This window comes from Liolophura sinensis, chromosome 1, assembly GCF_032854445.1.
Source record: "Liolophura sinensis isolate JHLJ2023 chromosome 1, CUHK_Ljap_v2, whole genome shotgun sequence".
Lineage (NCBI taxonomy): Eukaryota > Metazoa > Mollusca > Polyplacophora > Chitonida > Chitonidae > Liolophura > Liolophura sinensis.
In genome coordinates, this window is record NC_088295.1 from 81,628,938 (window position 1) to 81,647,219 (window position 18,282).

The 18,282-nt window shown below is 40.7% G+C and overlaps 1 protein-coding gene across 7 annotated transcripts in view; it reads left to right on the forward strand.

Annotated features, from left to right (window-relative positions):
* The window catches only part of LOC135461773 (protein TANC2-like), a 92,549-nt gene that overhangs the window by 49,186 nt on the left and 25,081 nt on the right, over positions 1-18,282 (forward strand). For all 7 annotated transcript variants that reach the window (XM_064739002.1, XM_064739003.1, XM_064738997.1 and 4 more), the window contains 3 exons: positions 11,877-12,161; positions 12,329-12,571; positions 17,696-17,866. In XM_064739002.1, coding sequence (XP_064595072.1) covers positions 11,877-12,161; positions 12,329-12,571; positions 17,696-17,866 — 699 coding nt within the window. The remainder of the gene's footprint in view (positions 1-11,876; positions 12,162-12,328; positions 12,572-17,695; positions 17,867-18,282) is intronic.

An 18,282-nucleotide genomic window follows, 5' to 3' on the forward strand; every position in this document is an offset into this window, starting at 1 on the left:
GAACTGAAAGTTAGGCTTAAAATGTTGACTGTCACTGCTTCCTGATTTGGTAACCCAGTCCCCTGGCATTCCTGCTCACTGATGTAGTTACCCAGTCACCTGTCATTACTGCTCCTTGATATTGTTACCCAGTCACCTGTCATTACTGTTCCTTGATATGGTTTCCCACTCACCTGTCATTACTGTTCCCTGATTTGGTTACCGAGCCACCTGACATTACTGCTCCTTGATACGATTACCCAGTCACCTGACATTACTGTTCCCTGATTTGGTTACCCAGCCACCTGACATTACTGCTCCTTGATATGTTTACCCAGTCACCTGTCATTACTGTTCCCTGCTTTGGTTACCCAGTCACCTGACATTGTTGCTCCTTGATATGGTTTCCCAGTCACCTGTCATTACTGTTCCTTGATATGGTTACCCAGCCACCTGACATTACTGCTCCTTGATACGGTTACCCAGTCACCTGTCATTACGGTTCCCTGCTTTGGTTACCCAGTCACCTGATATTACTGTTCTTTGATATGTTTACCCAGTCACCTGACATTACTGCTCCCTGTTTTGGTTACCCAGCCACCTGACATTACTGCTCCTTGATACGGTTACCCAGTTACCTGTCATTACTGTTTCCTGCTTTGGGTACCCAGTCACCTGATATTATTGCTCCTTGATATGTTTACCCAGTCACCTGACATTACTGTTCCCTGTTTTGGTTACCCAGTCACCTGACATTACTGCTCCTTGATATGGTTACCCAGTCACCTGACATTACTGCTCCATGATATGGTTACCCAGCCACCTGACATTACTGCTCCTTGATACGGTTACCCAGTTACCTGTCATTACTGTTTCCTGCTTTGGGTACCCAGTCACCTGATATTATTGCTCCTTGATATGTTTACCCAGTCTCCTGACATTACTGTTCCCTGTTTTGGTTACCCAGTCACCTGACATTACTGCTCCTTGATATGGTTATCCAGTAACCTGACATTACTGTTTTGCTTACCCAGTCTCACCTGACATTACTGCTCCTTGATATGGTTATCCAGTCACCTAACATTACTGCTCCTTGATATGGTTACCCAGTCACTTAGCATTACTGCTCCCTGATTTAGTTACCCAATTTTGTGGCATTTTTGTGGCCTGATTTGGTTATCCAATCAGGTAGCCGGTATTATTTTTCTCTAGTTTGGTTACCCAATCACCTGGCATTGCTGTTCCCTGGTATGGTTATCCATCCTCCTGTCATCACAGCTCCCTAATTTGCTTATCTGGTCATGTACCTGGCATTACTACTTCCTGATATAGTACTCAGTGGTAGAGGGCGTTTAAGCATGTGCCAAGGAGCCTTTCAACAATGTGGTCACTTTCACTTCTAGCTCATGCTGGCTTCCTCTCCGGCCGTGCGTACGAAGGTCTTCTAGCAACCTGGGGATGGTCATGGATTTCCCCCCCCCAGGATCTGTTCGGTTTCCTCCCACAATAATGCTGGCAGTCGTCAGATAAGTGAAATATTCTTCAGTACGGTGTAAAACACCAATCAAATACATAAAACAAATATATGAAATGGTATGAATCAGATATTCACCAGACAGGGGAAGGTGTGAAGGGTAGACCGGTTTAGTAACTTTTATTTCACCTGAGCAGATTCGGATTGGCCAGGTATGCCGTTATCAGGAAGCTGGAGTTTATCTGTGGCTAATGGAACCTTGGAGCAGACATGTGGAAACACATGCTCCTTAATCAGGCCAAACTGATCCCATGGAAAGCTGCTGCTATTGAAGTTTAATGATGCAGAATGCCCAGGATGAGGAGTCAGGCATTAATAATTTAGAGGTTTGTTTTAAAGCAGTGTGATGGTGTGCATCTCCCTGGAGAGGAAGCTTGGATAGCCGAGACAATGGTGTCTGGCCTATCTTATTACACCATCTGTGGGCACAGGGTGTGAAGCTGGAATATAGCACTCCAGGTCAGGCTATTTTACATGTAGCTTCCCATGCAGGTTGACATAAGTTCATATGTATTTGTGTGCATGAAACTTGAAACGTTTTCCTGTTGATCTGAACTTGTAACGCAAACCAGTAAATCTCTTTTGTAAATCACGATATCTCTTGACCTTTTACCAGATACAAGTTGACACTCCAACTCTATAACTCAGTATAACGCATAGTGTAGCCTGAAAAGATAAAGTTTTAACAACTGACTTCTTTTTGAAGTGTTCTTGAAAGAAATTTCATTTAAAGTTTCATGTATGCAATAAAGAATTGTATGTACATAGACATTTTTATCTGCTATTTCAAACTTTTCATTTTGATAGAATCTGGTTTCTGAACCATTTACTACTGAAAGGAAAATATAGATATGGATGCATTGTACTGAAACAAATATTTCTTAAAGCAAGAACTGTTCTCCTTTCAAGACACTGTCTCACAGCACTTGAAAAATAAACATATATTCATCGAAGTCACTGTGGTGAAGTAGAGGATGTGCCCTTCTTGAAAGCAGTGTAGTGGTTGGCCAAGAGTATCCCACATAAAACAGCTTGTATCTATAAGAAGTCCCCATGCACAGATCAGCTCAGTGCACCTTCATTTGTCATGTCTGCCCAAAGCCTCTTTCCATAGTCCCCTGTGACCCTGCAACTTCGCACATTCATCAAAAGGTCACAAGGGAGACTTCCTGCTATGAAATTTGTTAGGATATCAGCTCATTAATAAAGCCCTCGTTTGCGGCGACTGATGCGCTCCGGATATCTGGTTTGTTTTCCACCATAATTTTTTTCTGTCATCCTTCATGTGCTGATGTTTTTTTCCATAGCTGTAAGTAGCTGAACTTCAATTTTTCTTTTGTTCCTGTTTGTCCTGACTTTCAGTCATCCTGTCAGCTTTTGTGTTTAGAATTAGGCTGCACTGTACTTCCAGCATAAAAGAGCTGACTGCAAGAGACGAAAAAAAAAAAAGCCATCCTGCTAAATATCTTATGGAAATAACACTTTGAATTTGTCAAATGTTGTGTGGGCAGAAAAATAAAATTTGCCATAAATTTACTGATTAAGGAGTATAAATGCTATGATGTACACATATGTGGCCAATTATCTTGCTATAATTAGGTTGCATGTAATTCAGAGTATTGATATGCTATTGCCACACACATAATATGGTGTATGTTTAAGACTTCTGTAGCCTGCTTCTCATAGACTGTATAGGACTTGAAATTTTATACATGGCTAAGCCACTGATTTGGGGTGATTTGGACAGAGATCGTAGAAAAGTGAGTTGAAGTTTGTTTTGAGAGTAGGGTGATATCCTACTACACAGCTAGATAACTTTCATCATTAAATGGAATATTTCCTGACCTTTTTTTTTCGTCTAAAATGCACTATTTTGGGTAAATTTTTAGGAAAAATGCAATATTTATCCCGTATCTCAGAAGTATGTGAAACATTTGCCAGCAGCAGGAAGATTGTGCTTCAGACAGACAAACGCCGGAGAGGAACAGCTACCAGAATGCTGGCCACAAGCTTAATATCAGGGTAAAACTTTCCCAGATTACTGCCACCTTCAAGCTGGTTTGTAATTTAATGGTCGATATTTTGTACCATTTTCTGTAGTTAGGGAGGTTGGCATGCATTCCCAGGTAATGGTAGGTTAACTATGCCTGGCAGATGACCATAATGAGTGTGTATCATGTAGCAGATGTCTGCCCCTGTATCTGTGGATCCAGCTGGCCTTGCCTGCGGCAACCATTCAGGCTAACATCTCCATAAACATAGCAGCTCGGGCATTAAACTGGACCCTCCAGAATTATTACTTCCTAGATGGACTTGGGCTGGATGGATACAAGTATTGATAGAAAGATTAACCTTTGCCTCCCTTGTCAATGCTCTCTCGCAAATCCATTTTTCGATAACTCAATCTAGGTATTACTCATTTAACTAGCAAATTATATTGTGCTTCATCTCAAACGGAAATAACTTGACTTTCCAAAGATGTCGGGATAATAGGAAATTACACGAAGCCGACAATCCTGTCCCTGTGGGACATCAAATGGAGAAGTAGATTTCTCGTGACAAAGGCCGCTCAACTCTTTTGAGCATACCGCTTTGAGGTGTTCATCTAGGAACCTAATGGGATGGCAGTGTTTTCCTCGGGATACCAAAGGTAATCAGTGGATATCACTATTGTTTCAGGTTTAAAACACCCTCTAGCCTTGGCCATCCTCACAGTTAGCCTTGTTAGCTGGAGGATGCTGATGATCTATACATAATTCTGCCTGTCCTGTAACCTCGTCATTGTGATCATGGAGCCACCTTGCCCTAATGGTGTGAAGCATTTATACATTGTGGCTTTCCAGCATAGATTAACTTCAACGGTCTTCAGTTAAATTTCTGTCTTTGGTGTAGAAAGAGGTGACTTCACTCCCTATGTCTCAAATCTTGAGCAGTATTGTTAAGCAATCTGTTTGCATCATTTTGGATTAAAAAAAAAAACGACCACCACCAACAGTTTCCCTCACTGCGGAGATCTTTTGATGTATAACTAGACATCTGGAATAGATACTGAAATGAAGGATGATGACCTATTTCCAATGACAGATAATTAATTGTTCTGTGCATGTTTTTTTTTTTTTTTTTTTTTTTAGCTGTTTGGAAATGGTGCATAAGTCCAGCATTTCAGTACAGGTAAATGTACTGAAAATGGAAGTGAGGAAAGGAATAATAAGGACCTTTATGGTTGCCAGATGCATTTAACTGCAGCTTTGGATAAGGATAATTCAATCCAGTTTCATCAAGACATAATTTTTGTGCACACATTTATTTTACTCCTACAGGAAGATCAAATTTGGACTGACTAAGTGAGACTGTTGGGGCCATTTAGCTGCAGGCCCACTGTGCATATTGACCAATGCTGTGAATTGATTTCATGATCCTGATTCCATTCCCCTTAATCCCACACAAGTGTAAAACATTTGGTCTCGGTTGGCCCTTCACCACGGAGAGGATTGATTTTCTGACCGCTGAAGACCTGTTGAGATTGGGTTTGTTAGGCACCAATAACCCGCTCAGTTTGAATGACCTTAATGGTACAGCTTTCCACTCAATCTCCCATTCAGGTGTCAAGACCCTCTTGCTGCTGTTCTCCTTCAGGAATACATGCAGTGATATTCTGAGTGAGTGCCCAAATCCGTCAACAGTAAAGTATAACCGCATAATGGGCCCAAATTTGAAAAGAAAGTTGGAAAAGACTAATTTCACACAGGATTAGAAACAGTTGTTAAATTCCTCCTTTGACCATGAGAGAGCATTCAGTGAAGTGCTTGATTAGCTTCAAAGAAGACTCGCTTGACATGGTATTGGGAGCTGCAGTACAGCTTCGGTTGGCTTATTTATGAAATGACTGGGAAACTCTTTGTGGATAAAGCTACAAGTCAAGTTCAGGTGTCAAAGCTCTTTCCGCAAACACTGGCATACATGTAAATCATTGCCAAAATTTCACAACAAGTAACAACAAGTCTTACAGCAAGTAACCTTTCTTTGAACAGGAAAATTAGCCTATTTGCAGTGCAGCCACTTCCTGCAATTTCTTACGCCTAATAGAAACTAACCCTAGAGATATAAATATGTATCTGGATGGAGTGGTGTGGGCGACAGCCACACAAATCAATTAATCAATTGTGTATTGACATTTATCCAGTTTTACAAATTGGCCTGGCTATTTATCTTCATTTTGGAATCCTGGTACCTTGTATGTTTAAGAAGGAAAGCCAATTTATTTTGACGTGGAAGTGTGAATAGAGCCAAATAAGACCCCCAAAAATGACATCTTCCAGTCAACGGCCAGACTTACATGTATATGTGCAATATATCTGAACATAATTCTGACCAAAAATTGAAGTGTGGCCTATATTAATAAATGTTGTACATGTACTTCATGAATATCCGATTTTCATATCCATGTTTTTAGGCAAGACGTATACATTTTTGGTTTTCAAAAAGATATAGATAGGATGGAAGATTGTTAGTATTCTTGCATTATAGTTGTGAATTTGCATGTATTAACACATTCAGCATCAGGAATTGGGAGATTTCATCTAAACCTGTCATGTTTGAAATATTTGATGGAAAGGAATCTGGCCAGAAAGATGAAAGATGTGAAATGGACAGCAGAATCGTAAACTTCTGGCCATGAATGTACATTGTATGATGGGTTGATGTGCGTTTACACTGTAAATTTGTATAGAATGGATAAGGATTGCAGCCACACAGACTCTGTCCCCTGCTGGCCAGGAGGTGAAGATATACACCCTCCCAGGTCACATACATACCTGATGAAACCAGACACCCCTTATCTAATCTAAATCACATGGACTAAGGCTGAAGTTAGTGCTCATCTAACCTACAAGGTGGCCTATACCCTGAACCTGTGTCTGGAGGCTCCCAGACAGTGGATTTACTCCTTAGCCCTCGATTCCCTGTCTGGTGTACTTCTACTGACCAGTACCAGATCTCCAGGTAGCTTTCACTACTAATTGGTATAACAGCTAACTGGTAGAAAAGCACACAGATGTCTGTTGGTGAAGTGGCAGACTGGGTTTGGCCAGTCTAATGGCTCTGTCCTATTCTATTGCATTGCAGGAATGGAATCTTAATCATTGTCTGGCCATGGAAACATGCCTATAACATTTTGTCATATGGCTTTGCGTGCTTAGCAAAATGATAGACAGTTGGTTGAATGCAGTTTGGCATTAGAAATTCTTTATATCAGCTTTCACATCTTGGATGAGGTATCAGATGACATTGAGGGAGGATTTTTCACAAAATTTTAGATTAAGGCCTATCATTATCTATGAAGTCTTGCAAAAACTCATTGCATCAGATGAATCCTGTCCATGACGATTTTTGAGGAAGAAGATATGAATCAGCAGAAGTTTATGTTAAAAATAAGCCAAGTGGCATCTCGTGATTTCTGCGAGAAATTTGAACATATGAGTTTTGCTATGACTCCCGTGGGAAATTGCCTCTCAGGTTATACCTGTTTCCATTACAACTCCAAGAACCATGTGCTCAGTTAGCCGTGGAAAGAAATCTTATCTAGTGCTGTGAAGGTGATCTTCTTTAAGAAGATTCCTGTGTTTTTGTTCTGATAGGAATCTTCTCTAGCTGAAATTGCACCGTAGGTTATCCCAACTTGTGAGCTATTTGTACAAATTAGAAGACTAGAATTTGAGCTGGTGCTAATGTACTGGACGGAAGTGCTGGCCTTTGCTTGCTGTGGTCTCTTGTTGGGGACTGGATTATGGTGAAAAACATGAAAGGGAACTATCCTGGCTATTGTAATAACTTGTATTAGAGTATCTCAGTCTCCTGAGCAACTGGAGATAGCTAGTTGGTATCAAATCACTACCACCCTCTTTACCTTTGATGTACTTGAACACAGCATTATTAAGGCTGCAGTGCTCATTATATACCTGTTGATAAGAAAACAGTTCCTGACCGTCTATAAGAGATAGTACATGGCTGGTCGCATCTCTTTGTCATACACCACAGTAAACACAAAACTCACATGGCCAGCAACAAATAGCTAGATCAGCTGTGTTAGCAGGTGTAAATGTTTCTTTCACTTTTATACATGTTCAGAATAATAGCCCAAAGCATACATTTCACCTTTGTTAAAGGTTAGCCTTACTTCCTGGTACTTAGTAACTTTTCTTTTTAAATGTTAAAAATAAATAAGCAGTGAATGTGAGAGAGGGTTCTGGCTGTGGCAGCCAGACAGTCTCTCTCTCTCTATCTCTCTCTCTCTCTCTCTCTGCCTGCTGTGCATTACATGTTCATCAGTTACGGTTATGGAGGGCTTAGTGTGTGGTTGGCCTAGGTTAGGGGTGGGTGGTACTGTGAAGTGATAATCTGCTGTTATTTCTCTGGCTGACCCTGTTGGTGTATGTGTACCATGTGTGAAGTGTGACTAGGGGACTGGGGTGAGGATTGCTGGCCAGATCCTCAGACACAGGTGGGCTGTATTTCAGAGCTCTCTACCCTCTCACATGCACTCATCCACAGTCTCCAGATTCACCTCTGTCAGTTTGCCTGCTGCAACACTTGCCTGCCATCAGTAAGTTACGCCTGTATTTGTCAGCTGGGTCTGTTCACCTATTGAACGCTTCTTAAAAGCTGAGGAATTCTACAACTTATTTTAGTTCATTCCTATTTTTATTATGGCTGGAGAATGTGTTTAACCAGAAATAGGCTTCGTGTTAAGTTAACCTGTATACTGCATGCTTGTCTGGGATTGAGTGTCAGATATCATGTGTGAGGGATATGAAGTGATGAGAACTGGCCAGTCTATCTAAGCCCACACCTGCCCTATGTTATAAAGTTGGGCTGATAGAGCCAGCAGGTGGACAAGCAGTTGAGGAAATGGAATGCCCTTGTAATGACTCCTCTGACCAGGTTTATCTCCTCTGTCAAATATAGGAAAATGCTAGCACTTCATGTGTGTTTTATGTCTCCTGATAAAAAAAGAACTTGTTACATGGTTTATGAACCACTCAAGAGACATCCAGCCTCCATTAGCTCCCACTGTACAAGTGTGAAAAGATGGCGATGATATATATCCCTTAAGGCTGGCTTAAGCCAGGACTTCACAAAAAATTGTCCTTTGCGAAGTAGTCTCAGTGAGCATGTTTAATAGAATGGCAGTTTAAAGCCCGAGCCAGCCCTGTCAGGTGGGCTTCCTGACCTTTAAACATGGCCCCAAATTGTTACCTCTTGACTCCATCAGGTTGATGGGCAACCCAACCAAATCTTCCTAAAATGTACATGCTGGTCGCCCACTCTGTGCCCACCCCATCTTGTCATGCCTTGCAGAGGCTACATTTTACTCAATCCCTGCTCGCTGGCCTAACTGGTCATTACCTGTGGCTGCTTTACCAACATCTCTCTTCTTCTGACAGCAGTCTACATGGAACTGGAATCATTGATGTAGTGACAGTGAATCAGATGTCATTGCAGTGTTTATAAGTGCCTCATCCTTAGATAACACTACATTGTACAGGTACGAGATTACTAGTGTCCTGTCTCTCTATGACAATATATTGAACACAGGTGTCTGATGAGTAGATGGCAGTGCAGGTACATGATTTAAAGTGTCTCATTCCTGTATATTAGGCGTTCACATGCACAATATATACCTTTAGTTGCATAATCCAGTCATCATTTAATGAAGGGATGTCATGTATTGTTTTATTGCATTTTGAATGTGTTCATGTCTGCAGGACATAGCATGACATACATATACTGACTGGATATTCAACAGAGCATATAATATATATACAAGTTGTGATCTGAATGATCATGGGCCATACGTGTGTGTAGTAGGCCATGAAGCTGGTGGTCTCCTATCTGTCTGGGTGTTCAGCCCAAAGCCTGTTAAACTGCTGCAATTTGAAGGTTATTTGTGTCAGTACGATAAGTCTATTAGGCCTAATTGGCGTGTCTACAAGTGAGCTAATCTGATTATCAGCCTGCCTGTTATTGGCTTCATATGGTGGGAAGTAGTGACAGTGGGATGTTGAGCTAAGGCAGTGTCCTTATTTATAGTGGGAGGTAGGTATATGCTCCTTAGTCCAGTGTCAGACTAGTTACACTGTTAATGGAGCATAAAACTGCTACCATCTGAGCTCTTCTCATCACTTTTGCGTTCTAGTATTCTCATCACTGTTGCGTTCTAGTCTTCTCATCACTTATGCATTCTAGCATTACTTTTGTGTTCTAGTCTTCTCATCACTTTGCGTTCTAGTCTTCTCATCACTTTGCGTTCTAGTCTTCTCATCACTTTTGCACTCTATTCTTCTCATCAGTTTTGTGTTCTAGTCTTTTCATAACTTTTGCATTCTGTTCTTCTCATCACTTTTGTACTCTAGTCTTCTCATCACTTTCACGTTCTAGTCTTCTCATTACTTTTGCGTTCCAGTCTTCTCATCACTTTTGCGTTTTAGTCTTCTCATCACTTTTGCGCTCTAGTCTTCTCATCACTTTTGCGTTCCGGTCTTCTCATCAATTTTGTGTTCTAGTCTTCTCATCACTTGCTTAATTACATGTACTTGTTTGCACTGTATTAAAGCCAGGTCATGAAAAGAGTTTACCATTAACCCATCCAAAGCTCACATGCATTCACAGCTTCATTTAAAATTTTGATGTGCTGTTTTAATACAGTTTGAATGTGTCCATGGACTAAAATCAGTTGATGGTGCACTAATTACGTAGTGTTAAAAAGAGTTCATTTCTGCATTACTGACATCGTATTGTGTAGTTTACTTTGAAGCAGTTCATTAACATTTTTGATTTCGAAAAAGACTGTAATAGATATAAATATTAAAGATTTTGCTGTTAAAAGTTCATTTTATGAGAAATTTTGCTGTCATACATTATTGTTGGCATTAGTCTTCCTGCTTATTGCCAGTCTCAGTTGACTGACACTTAGCTCTGGATAGACTTTATAAATGTTGGGTGAAGGTGGACATTCCATGAATATTGTATTTTGTTTTCATGTTATTCCTTTTGTCTAGATTTTTTTATCTGTGTTGACATGAACATTTTTGTGGAATCAACCACAGTGTCATTTGACTTGGTTTGGCTTTGGTGAGTCTTTGATGAAATCAGTATGAGAGACTTATGACAATACTGTTTCTTCAGCTTGTAATGTAAATGTATCAGCAGTGGCTAAGAACTTTCATTCCAAGACAATTTTAATCAATCATGTGTTCAGGATGAAACAGACAATAACTAACATGGTCCTTATTTATAAGACAGAAGAAGAAAGAACTAGTACTGGACCAGTAGATGCTGACAGACACACTGTCAAGTTCAGATTGATTGCCCTTACAGTTGTTTGCCTTCCGTTGATTTTTTGTTTGAAAGAAAGGTGATGATATAAATGATGGTTTGCTGTAGAGGAAGTAATATCTTCAGAGAACAGAAACCTGACAAAGTCTTTCTTCCATGCTCAGATCTCGTCATGAAATGTGAAAACTCTTAATCAGTCATAGGTGTGGACAAGCGTAAAAAATCACTCCACCAAATGCTCATGTAGGAACATGGATTTGCAACAAGAATTCAAAGCATTTCATTGTGAGCTTTAGCATAAAATTTGATCTTACTGACCAAAGCTTTTTTTTACGTTCTGATAATGCTGTTTTAATATAATATTGTCTTGACAAAATCATTTCACTGGAGTTTTGATGTTTTCTTAATTTAATACTCCCAGGAAACTTACTGTCATTGTTAACATCAATCTTGCAAATGCATATTGCATTCAGCAGGAAGGTAAACAGTATTTTCAACAACACATAATCTGTGGTATTGATGGTGATGTAATTCATGGGGCCCATACATTGGGGTGGGCTGTTGCTATGGAGATTGGGGTTAGTGGTGCAGTAAACCATAGAAAATGAGGAAAGAAGGCAGCACATGGAAATTCATCAGTTGCTAGGCATTTCTCCAAGCCCTTGCTTGATTTGTGGCCTGTATGAAACAAGTGCAAATACCTGATGTATCCTCATTGAAACTTGGGAAGTGATAAATCAAAGACATGGGAGAGTGCATCTTACTAATTGCTACTTCAGATCCCCTCAGTGAGGCAGCTAAATCCCACTGTTTGCTGCTTCGCCGTGCATCGAGGCCGCTGATTTACAGACGATTGTGCTCTTACATACATTACTGCTGTGCGGTTTCCATGGACAAATTACTTAGATGCCTTCCAGGTTTTTTGCATGATTAACTTTAGGGTGTATTTCCCTGAAGAAATCAGACACCGTCTGACATGGTGTTATCTCACTGTAGTCGTATGCTGATTGAAAGCGGTTGTACCTTTCAGGACCATCCCCTTTCACCCCTCCACCTGTGCCTAGGAAACCCACAGTTGGCCTCGGAAAGTTTGCCCCATTATTACAGTCTCCAGACGCACCGCCTGTACCTCCACCGCCAAAGAACTATGGTCTGACGGATCAGAATGAGGGCTATCACTACAGCAGCGACAGTGCCCTAGGCTCTCCAGACATCAGCAGTATTTCTGTGTCTGCTATCACAGACCTGGATGAAATTCCGGAGTCCGAGAGAGACAACACCATGGCAGAAGTCAACGGAAACATGGACAGAAAAGGTAAAGCTGGGCATGAATTTTGGTCAATCAAATCAATAAATGATATGTATTTTGTGTTTTGTTTTTTTTTTGACTGTGACCACAGTTGAAGTTTTCAGCGTTGGCAATGGTTCTGTGGTTGGTCCATGTTTTATCCATGTAGTGTACACGACAATGTTGTGTTTCAGGCTGTGGTATGGAGAGCCCTCCCCCACCACCACCTGAGATAGCGCAGAATGACCTTATGGTCAGATTAGGACTTCTACTGGGGGACCGGTCAAATGAGCGACTGTCCAGCCCCATATTGGGCAGTCCACAGCATCGTAGGTTCCACCGCATGGAAGAGTTTACCAGTGTGTCCTCGCTGGCCAGCAGTGAAATGACCCATGACCGGGGAATCTCTGACACTAGTCCCATGTCCACACTGACAGGTGAGTTACTGTACCTGCTGTGGTGTCATTGTGAAGTCTGCTTAATGTGCCTTGATTATATCTGATCGATTATTGATCACCAGCATCAGGAAGGTGCAAAGTGGTGAGGAGCACAGTTGACCATCTTTGTGTAGTTTCCAGTCTTGCATATATACTTATAGCATCCAGTCTTGCACATATGCATGTAGTGTCCAGTCTTGCACATATACATATAGTGTCCAGTCTCGTACATATACATGTAGTGTCCAGTCTTGCACATATACATATAGTGTCCAGTCTCATACATATACATGTAGTGTCCAGTCTTGCAAATATACATGAAGTGTCAAGTTTTGCACATATACATGTAGTGTCCAGTCTTGCACATATACCTGAAGTGTCAAGTCTTTCACATATACATGTAGTGTCAAGTCTTGCACATATAAATACAGTGTCCAGTCTTGTACATATATATACATGTAGTGTCCAGTCTTGCACAAATACATGTAGTGTCCAGTCTTGCACAAATACATGTAGTGTCCAGTCTTGTAAATATACATGTAGCTCTACCAGTATTACATCAATACATCAGATAAGTATATTCAGCATTTCATCATTTTCTTTGCTTCAGAACTTTCTGTCATGGTTGTCACTTTGCTCATTTTCTTTAGGCTAATTTCTGGTTGTATTCACTAGAGATCGATCAGGAGCAAATTGGCCATGCATATAGCGTGTGTAAGCTATTTGCTATGAAGGTGGTTCCTTGCTTTGAAGTTGATTGCTTGCTTGTAAGGATATATGCCAGTGCAGGTTTAATATGAATCTGTTGGTAGCAACTTTTACAGTGGTGTGTATTGGTCTAGCAGATACCAGGTTTGATTAAGCATCTAACAGTAAGAGATTGCTATTGAAGTCTGACCGGGGTAGAGTGTTGTGTATGCTATGTCTGAGGGATAGGCGCCATCCTGTCTCCACACCTCTAGTTTGCTTCTCTTCACAATGCTTTCCAACAGACTTTGCAATCAAGTACTTTATTCTGATTCACCAAGCTTTTGAAAGGTTGTCCTGAAGTTTCGTGGTCTAAGCAGTGGCCATAGGCCTAATGTAAATAGCCTTATAGTATTACTAAGTATAGGTGTAAGACAAGTGTTGTGTGAGCACTAAAGCAAGGGATTTCATTGTAGGTCAATCAGCTGGAAAACCTGAAAGACTGAGCAGCTCCATGCCAACAAACAAGCTGGCATTTTTGTAACTTTGGCAGCATTTGCAGCAAACACTTGACATTTTAGGGAAAGTCTGTCACCCACATCTGTTGCAGGATTTGGTTCATAATGATTTTGTCACGAGAGGCTACAGTTTCTGAATTACCCTGAAAACTTCTTTATCGTTTCATGTAAACTTTGATCTAGCCCAGTTAAGTCATACTTTGAATACATGGTTATTTTTTGATCCATATGAAATAATCAAGTAGATGAACATATTTTACATTGAAGAATGTAAAGATATTCACTTTTCACCTCTGCTTTGACCATTATTGATTTGCTGTGTCATCTAGATTCGTATTTAAGAGTCAAGATTGCTGTTTTTATTGTACTAGCTGGTTAAACCTTAAAAGCTAACAGAAGAGCTTTCATCCTTGCCAGCTTAGAACATTTTTGTCAATTCACTGGCTGAGAAAGTCAGGTGTTATGTCTTTGAAGTAGAACATGATACATTGAAAGGTGACCACTCAGAAATCAGTTATACATTCTGAGAGGCCTGTGTTCTTCGGCCTGCAAGTAGCTTTACATTTATCGGTGACTAGTTACAGCACAGCGCATACTAACGTCAGTCTGTCACCATCATGAGGATGTGGTAACTGCTCTCACAAATTGATTACATGTGTTGTCTGATGATACAATGAGTCTGTTGCACTCCTGCTAGACTCACTCCTAGCCATTGTGTACGAACTCTGGTATTTTAGGTCTCTCACTGGCCCCAGATTGACTGGTAACTGGTTAACCAAATTAGCTGGGCAAGCTGTCAGCTTCAGTCTACCAGCACCAGACTAACTTGTGTGCCAGGCTGTTGGGCTCTTCAATTATTTACATGATGTATCTCTCTCTGCCTGTTGATGAGTTAACCTCCCTTGTTGTGTGAGAGACATTTTGTTTAGATTTGCCGGCTGAATTGTTGTGACTGCTGCATATGACATATTTGGTTATATACTACTTATGTATCATGGCTTAGAGCAGTTTTTTTTCCAGCTCTGTGTACAGTAATGATGGATTTTTGACCATGTTTAGTTACCTGTGAAACCGTAAGGCTTTTCTTCTCTATTCGTTCCCATAAATTCCCCAGTGTGGACATGGAGGGCATTGGATATGGTAAATAAGCAAAAACAAGTGTACAAATGGAAATGAAGAAGAAAAATGGATACACCTAGTTTTTTGGAAATAGGAGACATAATTTTATTTTAATATTCTTTGTACTGTTGACTGTTTTAGTGGTAATGATCAAATGGAAATGTTTGCACAAACATGTAGAGGACTGTATGATGGATCTTTCACTGTGCTGTTGATACTCTCTCCTGAGACTTTGTTACACTCACTCTCCCTGATGCTTTGTTACACACTGACAGCAGGTTATGACTGAAGCATTTACAGCTACATGGTCCTATAGAGTGTCTACCCTCCCCACCCCCCACCCCATATTGGGTTTCCTGCCCTGGCTAACTGTCTGTCCAGTTTATAGTCTGCCCCAGGCCCTCTGTCAGATCTGGCAGATCAACTACCCCCAAAGGTCATCAGTTCAGAAATTCCACAACCCAAAATAAATATTGTGGCTTATTGCTTGATGTTGATAATAACAGGAGGCCTAGTTTCACAACTGTGTTGTTTGTTGGTTTGGCCTGGGATGTAAAATATAGTCTGAGCAGCACACCTGTGTCCAATCTCCCTCTGCAGTCCTCCAAGAAAAAGTACATGCAGTTATCGTGTTTGCCCAGGCTGTGACCGAAGTCGGTTCCCCTCATAATAGTTCAGTGAGGCACATGTATATAACAAGATGTTCTCTGTAAAAAAACGTTTAATTCATGGAGTGTCTCTCTTCAGAAAACTGCTCAGATGTTACTTTGTCCGCCCAAATCGTTGAATGAATCAGCTAGCTAGCCAGCCAGTTTTATTTGATAATTTATCCAACGGAGGGCAGCTTACTTTAATAGCTCTACAGGTACTTGACTGTGTACACGTCCACAATATGCTTGTTTGACGTCAAATATTAGCTGCTGTTTCCAGGATAATGGGCCTTTTCTGTAGAAGGTGATTAAGCCTGTGAAGTTAACAGAGTTAAGCCCAAACTTGATATGGCCAGTTACCTGTTATAATGTTGTGAGCCATTTTTTTCCTTCCCAGTCTGCCTTGGGATATGGCTGTTTGTTCTTCACACAGCACTGCCGCTGAGCGCCCCCCCCCCCCCCCCCCCATTCCACAGCAACTGTGCTTGTTGTCCCCACCATCTGACAGATCCTTTTCTCCTTTTCAACTTTAATTAACTTTAAAAAATAAATTAATTAATGAAATTCAGAGGTTCATTCATCTACCTTAATGAGGGTTTTAAAATGCAAGCTATATTTAACTTGATTTATTCTTATATAAATCAACAAATCATAAACAACATGATGTTACTTTTTCTTTGTTTTGGTTTTATATTTATTTTATTTTGTTCCATTGTCCAAAACACTTGAAGTATATACTTATATAGAGGGTTTTAGATATTTACTCTCTTTTGACTTGATCTAATGAGATATAAACATGTAACTTTGAACGTAATCCTAAAAGAGTGCTAACTGAAGTTGCCTTCATAGCCTTTGTATTTTCCATATAAATTGCATTACCTGTATTTACCTGTTTGCTATTAAAGTGTAGATAAATGAGTAGGCTGGCCCGCTGTTGGTATATAGAGGAGGTGCCTTGATGACGATGTTAGAACTCAGCATATAAGGATGACTGGAATCCATTAAAGGTTCAGGCCTAGGTGTAATGTGTACATGTACATACAGTTTGTAGGATGGACTAGCTGCTAGCATTGCATGTTTCCTCAGGCTGTGTGATCAGTGAAGCCCTCATTGTAGCCAGTAATGAGGATGCAAGAGAGCTAATTGACACTGCCTTGTGTGATTATATCCAAACATAAGCGGTAACTCAACCACTCCACTCCTTTGAAGTTTGCCCACAATGAAGGAGGAGGGATTTTTATGGCACAGGTAGAGTGTACCTGTGGAGATGTTATTTGGGTCAGTGTCTCAGGTGAATCTGGGTCAGTCAGGTGAGAATGGCTGCGGACAGCCGGTACTCTGATTGTGCTGAGGCATTGATGTGAAAACCAAGCAAGTAGTGGACAATAAGTGTGAGAGGGGGCTACAGCCGCAGATTAACCCTGATTACCCACCTGTTAAGTATGGTATGTGTTACCTGTAGGATTAATGGCCAGGCCGTTATGTATCTTATCAGTGTCTGCCAGCACAATATGGTGTTAAATGTCAAGATAGGATAGCTGACACACATGTATTTATTCATGACCCAAGCCTTTGCATGTAGCATGTTGTTTATAGAGATCTGTGTTTGTATACAAATATATGGCAGATAAGCCCTTAAGATTGTACGCATATGATATAGATATATTACCCACACCACAGGTGAACACTATTAACAGACTACATGGATAGCATGTACTTCACATTTAGTTGCATTATCTTTTGTATTGGCGCTAGATAAAGAAAGATTTGTTGTAAGTTTGGGTGTTCTTAAAGTAATAGAAATCATGTGAAAATGGAATAAACATCGCTTTCAACATTATTTTGGTCACATCATAGCCATGTATCTCCCTGTAGCAGGCCAGGCCCAATACCAATATATAGTGCTGCCTCAGTGGAACACCAAGATACCAGACATAAGACCCCACCCAGTCACACTATACTGACGCCGAGCGGACCATTACTATGTTAGTATATTAGTATATCTCACCTATGCTGAGAGCCAAGCGAGGTATATTGTCAAGATCACCAATCTTAGGTGTTAGATATAACTCTATTCTGGACAGAATGGCTTGGGTTATGTTTCGCTTCTTTATGTCATCATGTTACATGTACTAAACTTTCTGTTTCAGTGTCTTCTGGCAGTGAGAGAGGCCTGTCCAGTCTGAGGATGACATACAACCCCATGTTCCGACCATCAAGTCGTGACCCCAGTTCGGACAGTATGACGTCACTGATGAGCTCCAGCACGGGCAACAGTGTTAGTCCACAATCTACCACCCAGAGGCCCCACTCCATCACCAGTAAGGCTGTCTAATGCTTCCCCTCACTGACATCTGATATGTACATAGTCAGTCATCAATAAGTCATTGGATAGTGTCATAAAAGCCAGTATTATGACAACCAGTAGCTGTAATGGTCTAAACTCCAGCTCCCTGGTTCCATTTGGTTGCTCAGCCATGTGGAGGTTGGAGTGCTCTGGTTGAGCATTTATGTCAGTCAATTACACATGCAGCTTACTCTGGCATCTTAGCATTTATGTACATTATAGCATACAGTAGTTGGTGTGAATACAGCAGTGTAAGAGCATATTCTTTTTAGACATTTTTTTTTCATTTAGAATATCACAAAGAATGGTAGTATAGAACAGGTAATTCTTTGAAACTAATCAGGTAGAATACTAGAAGGTGTCACAATTATAAGATTATGATCATCATCA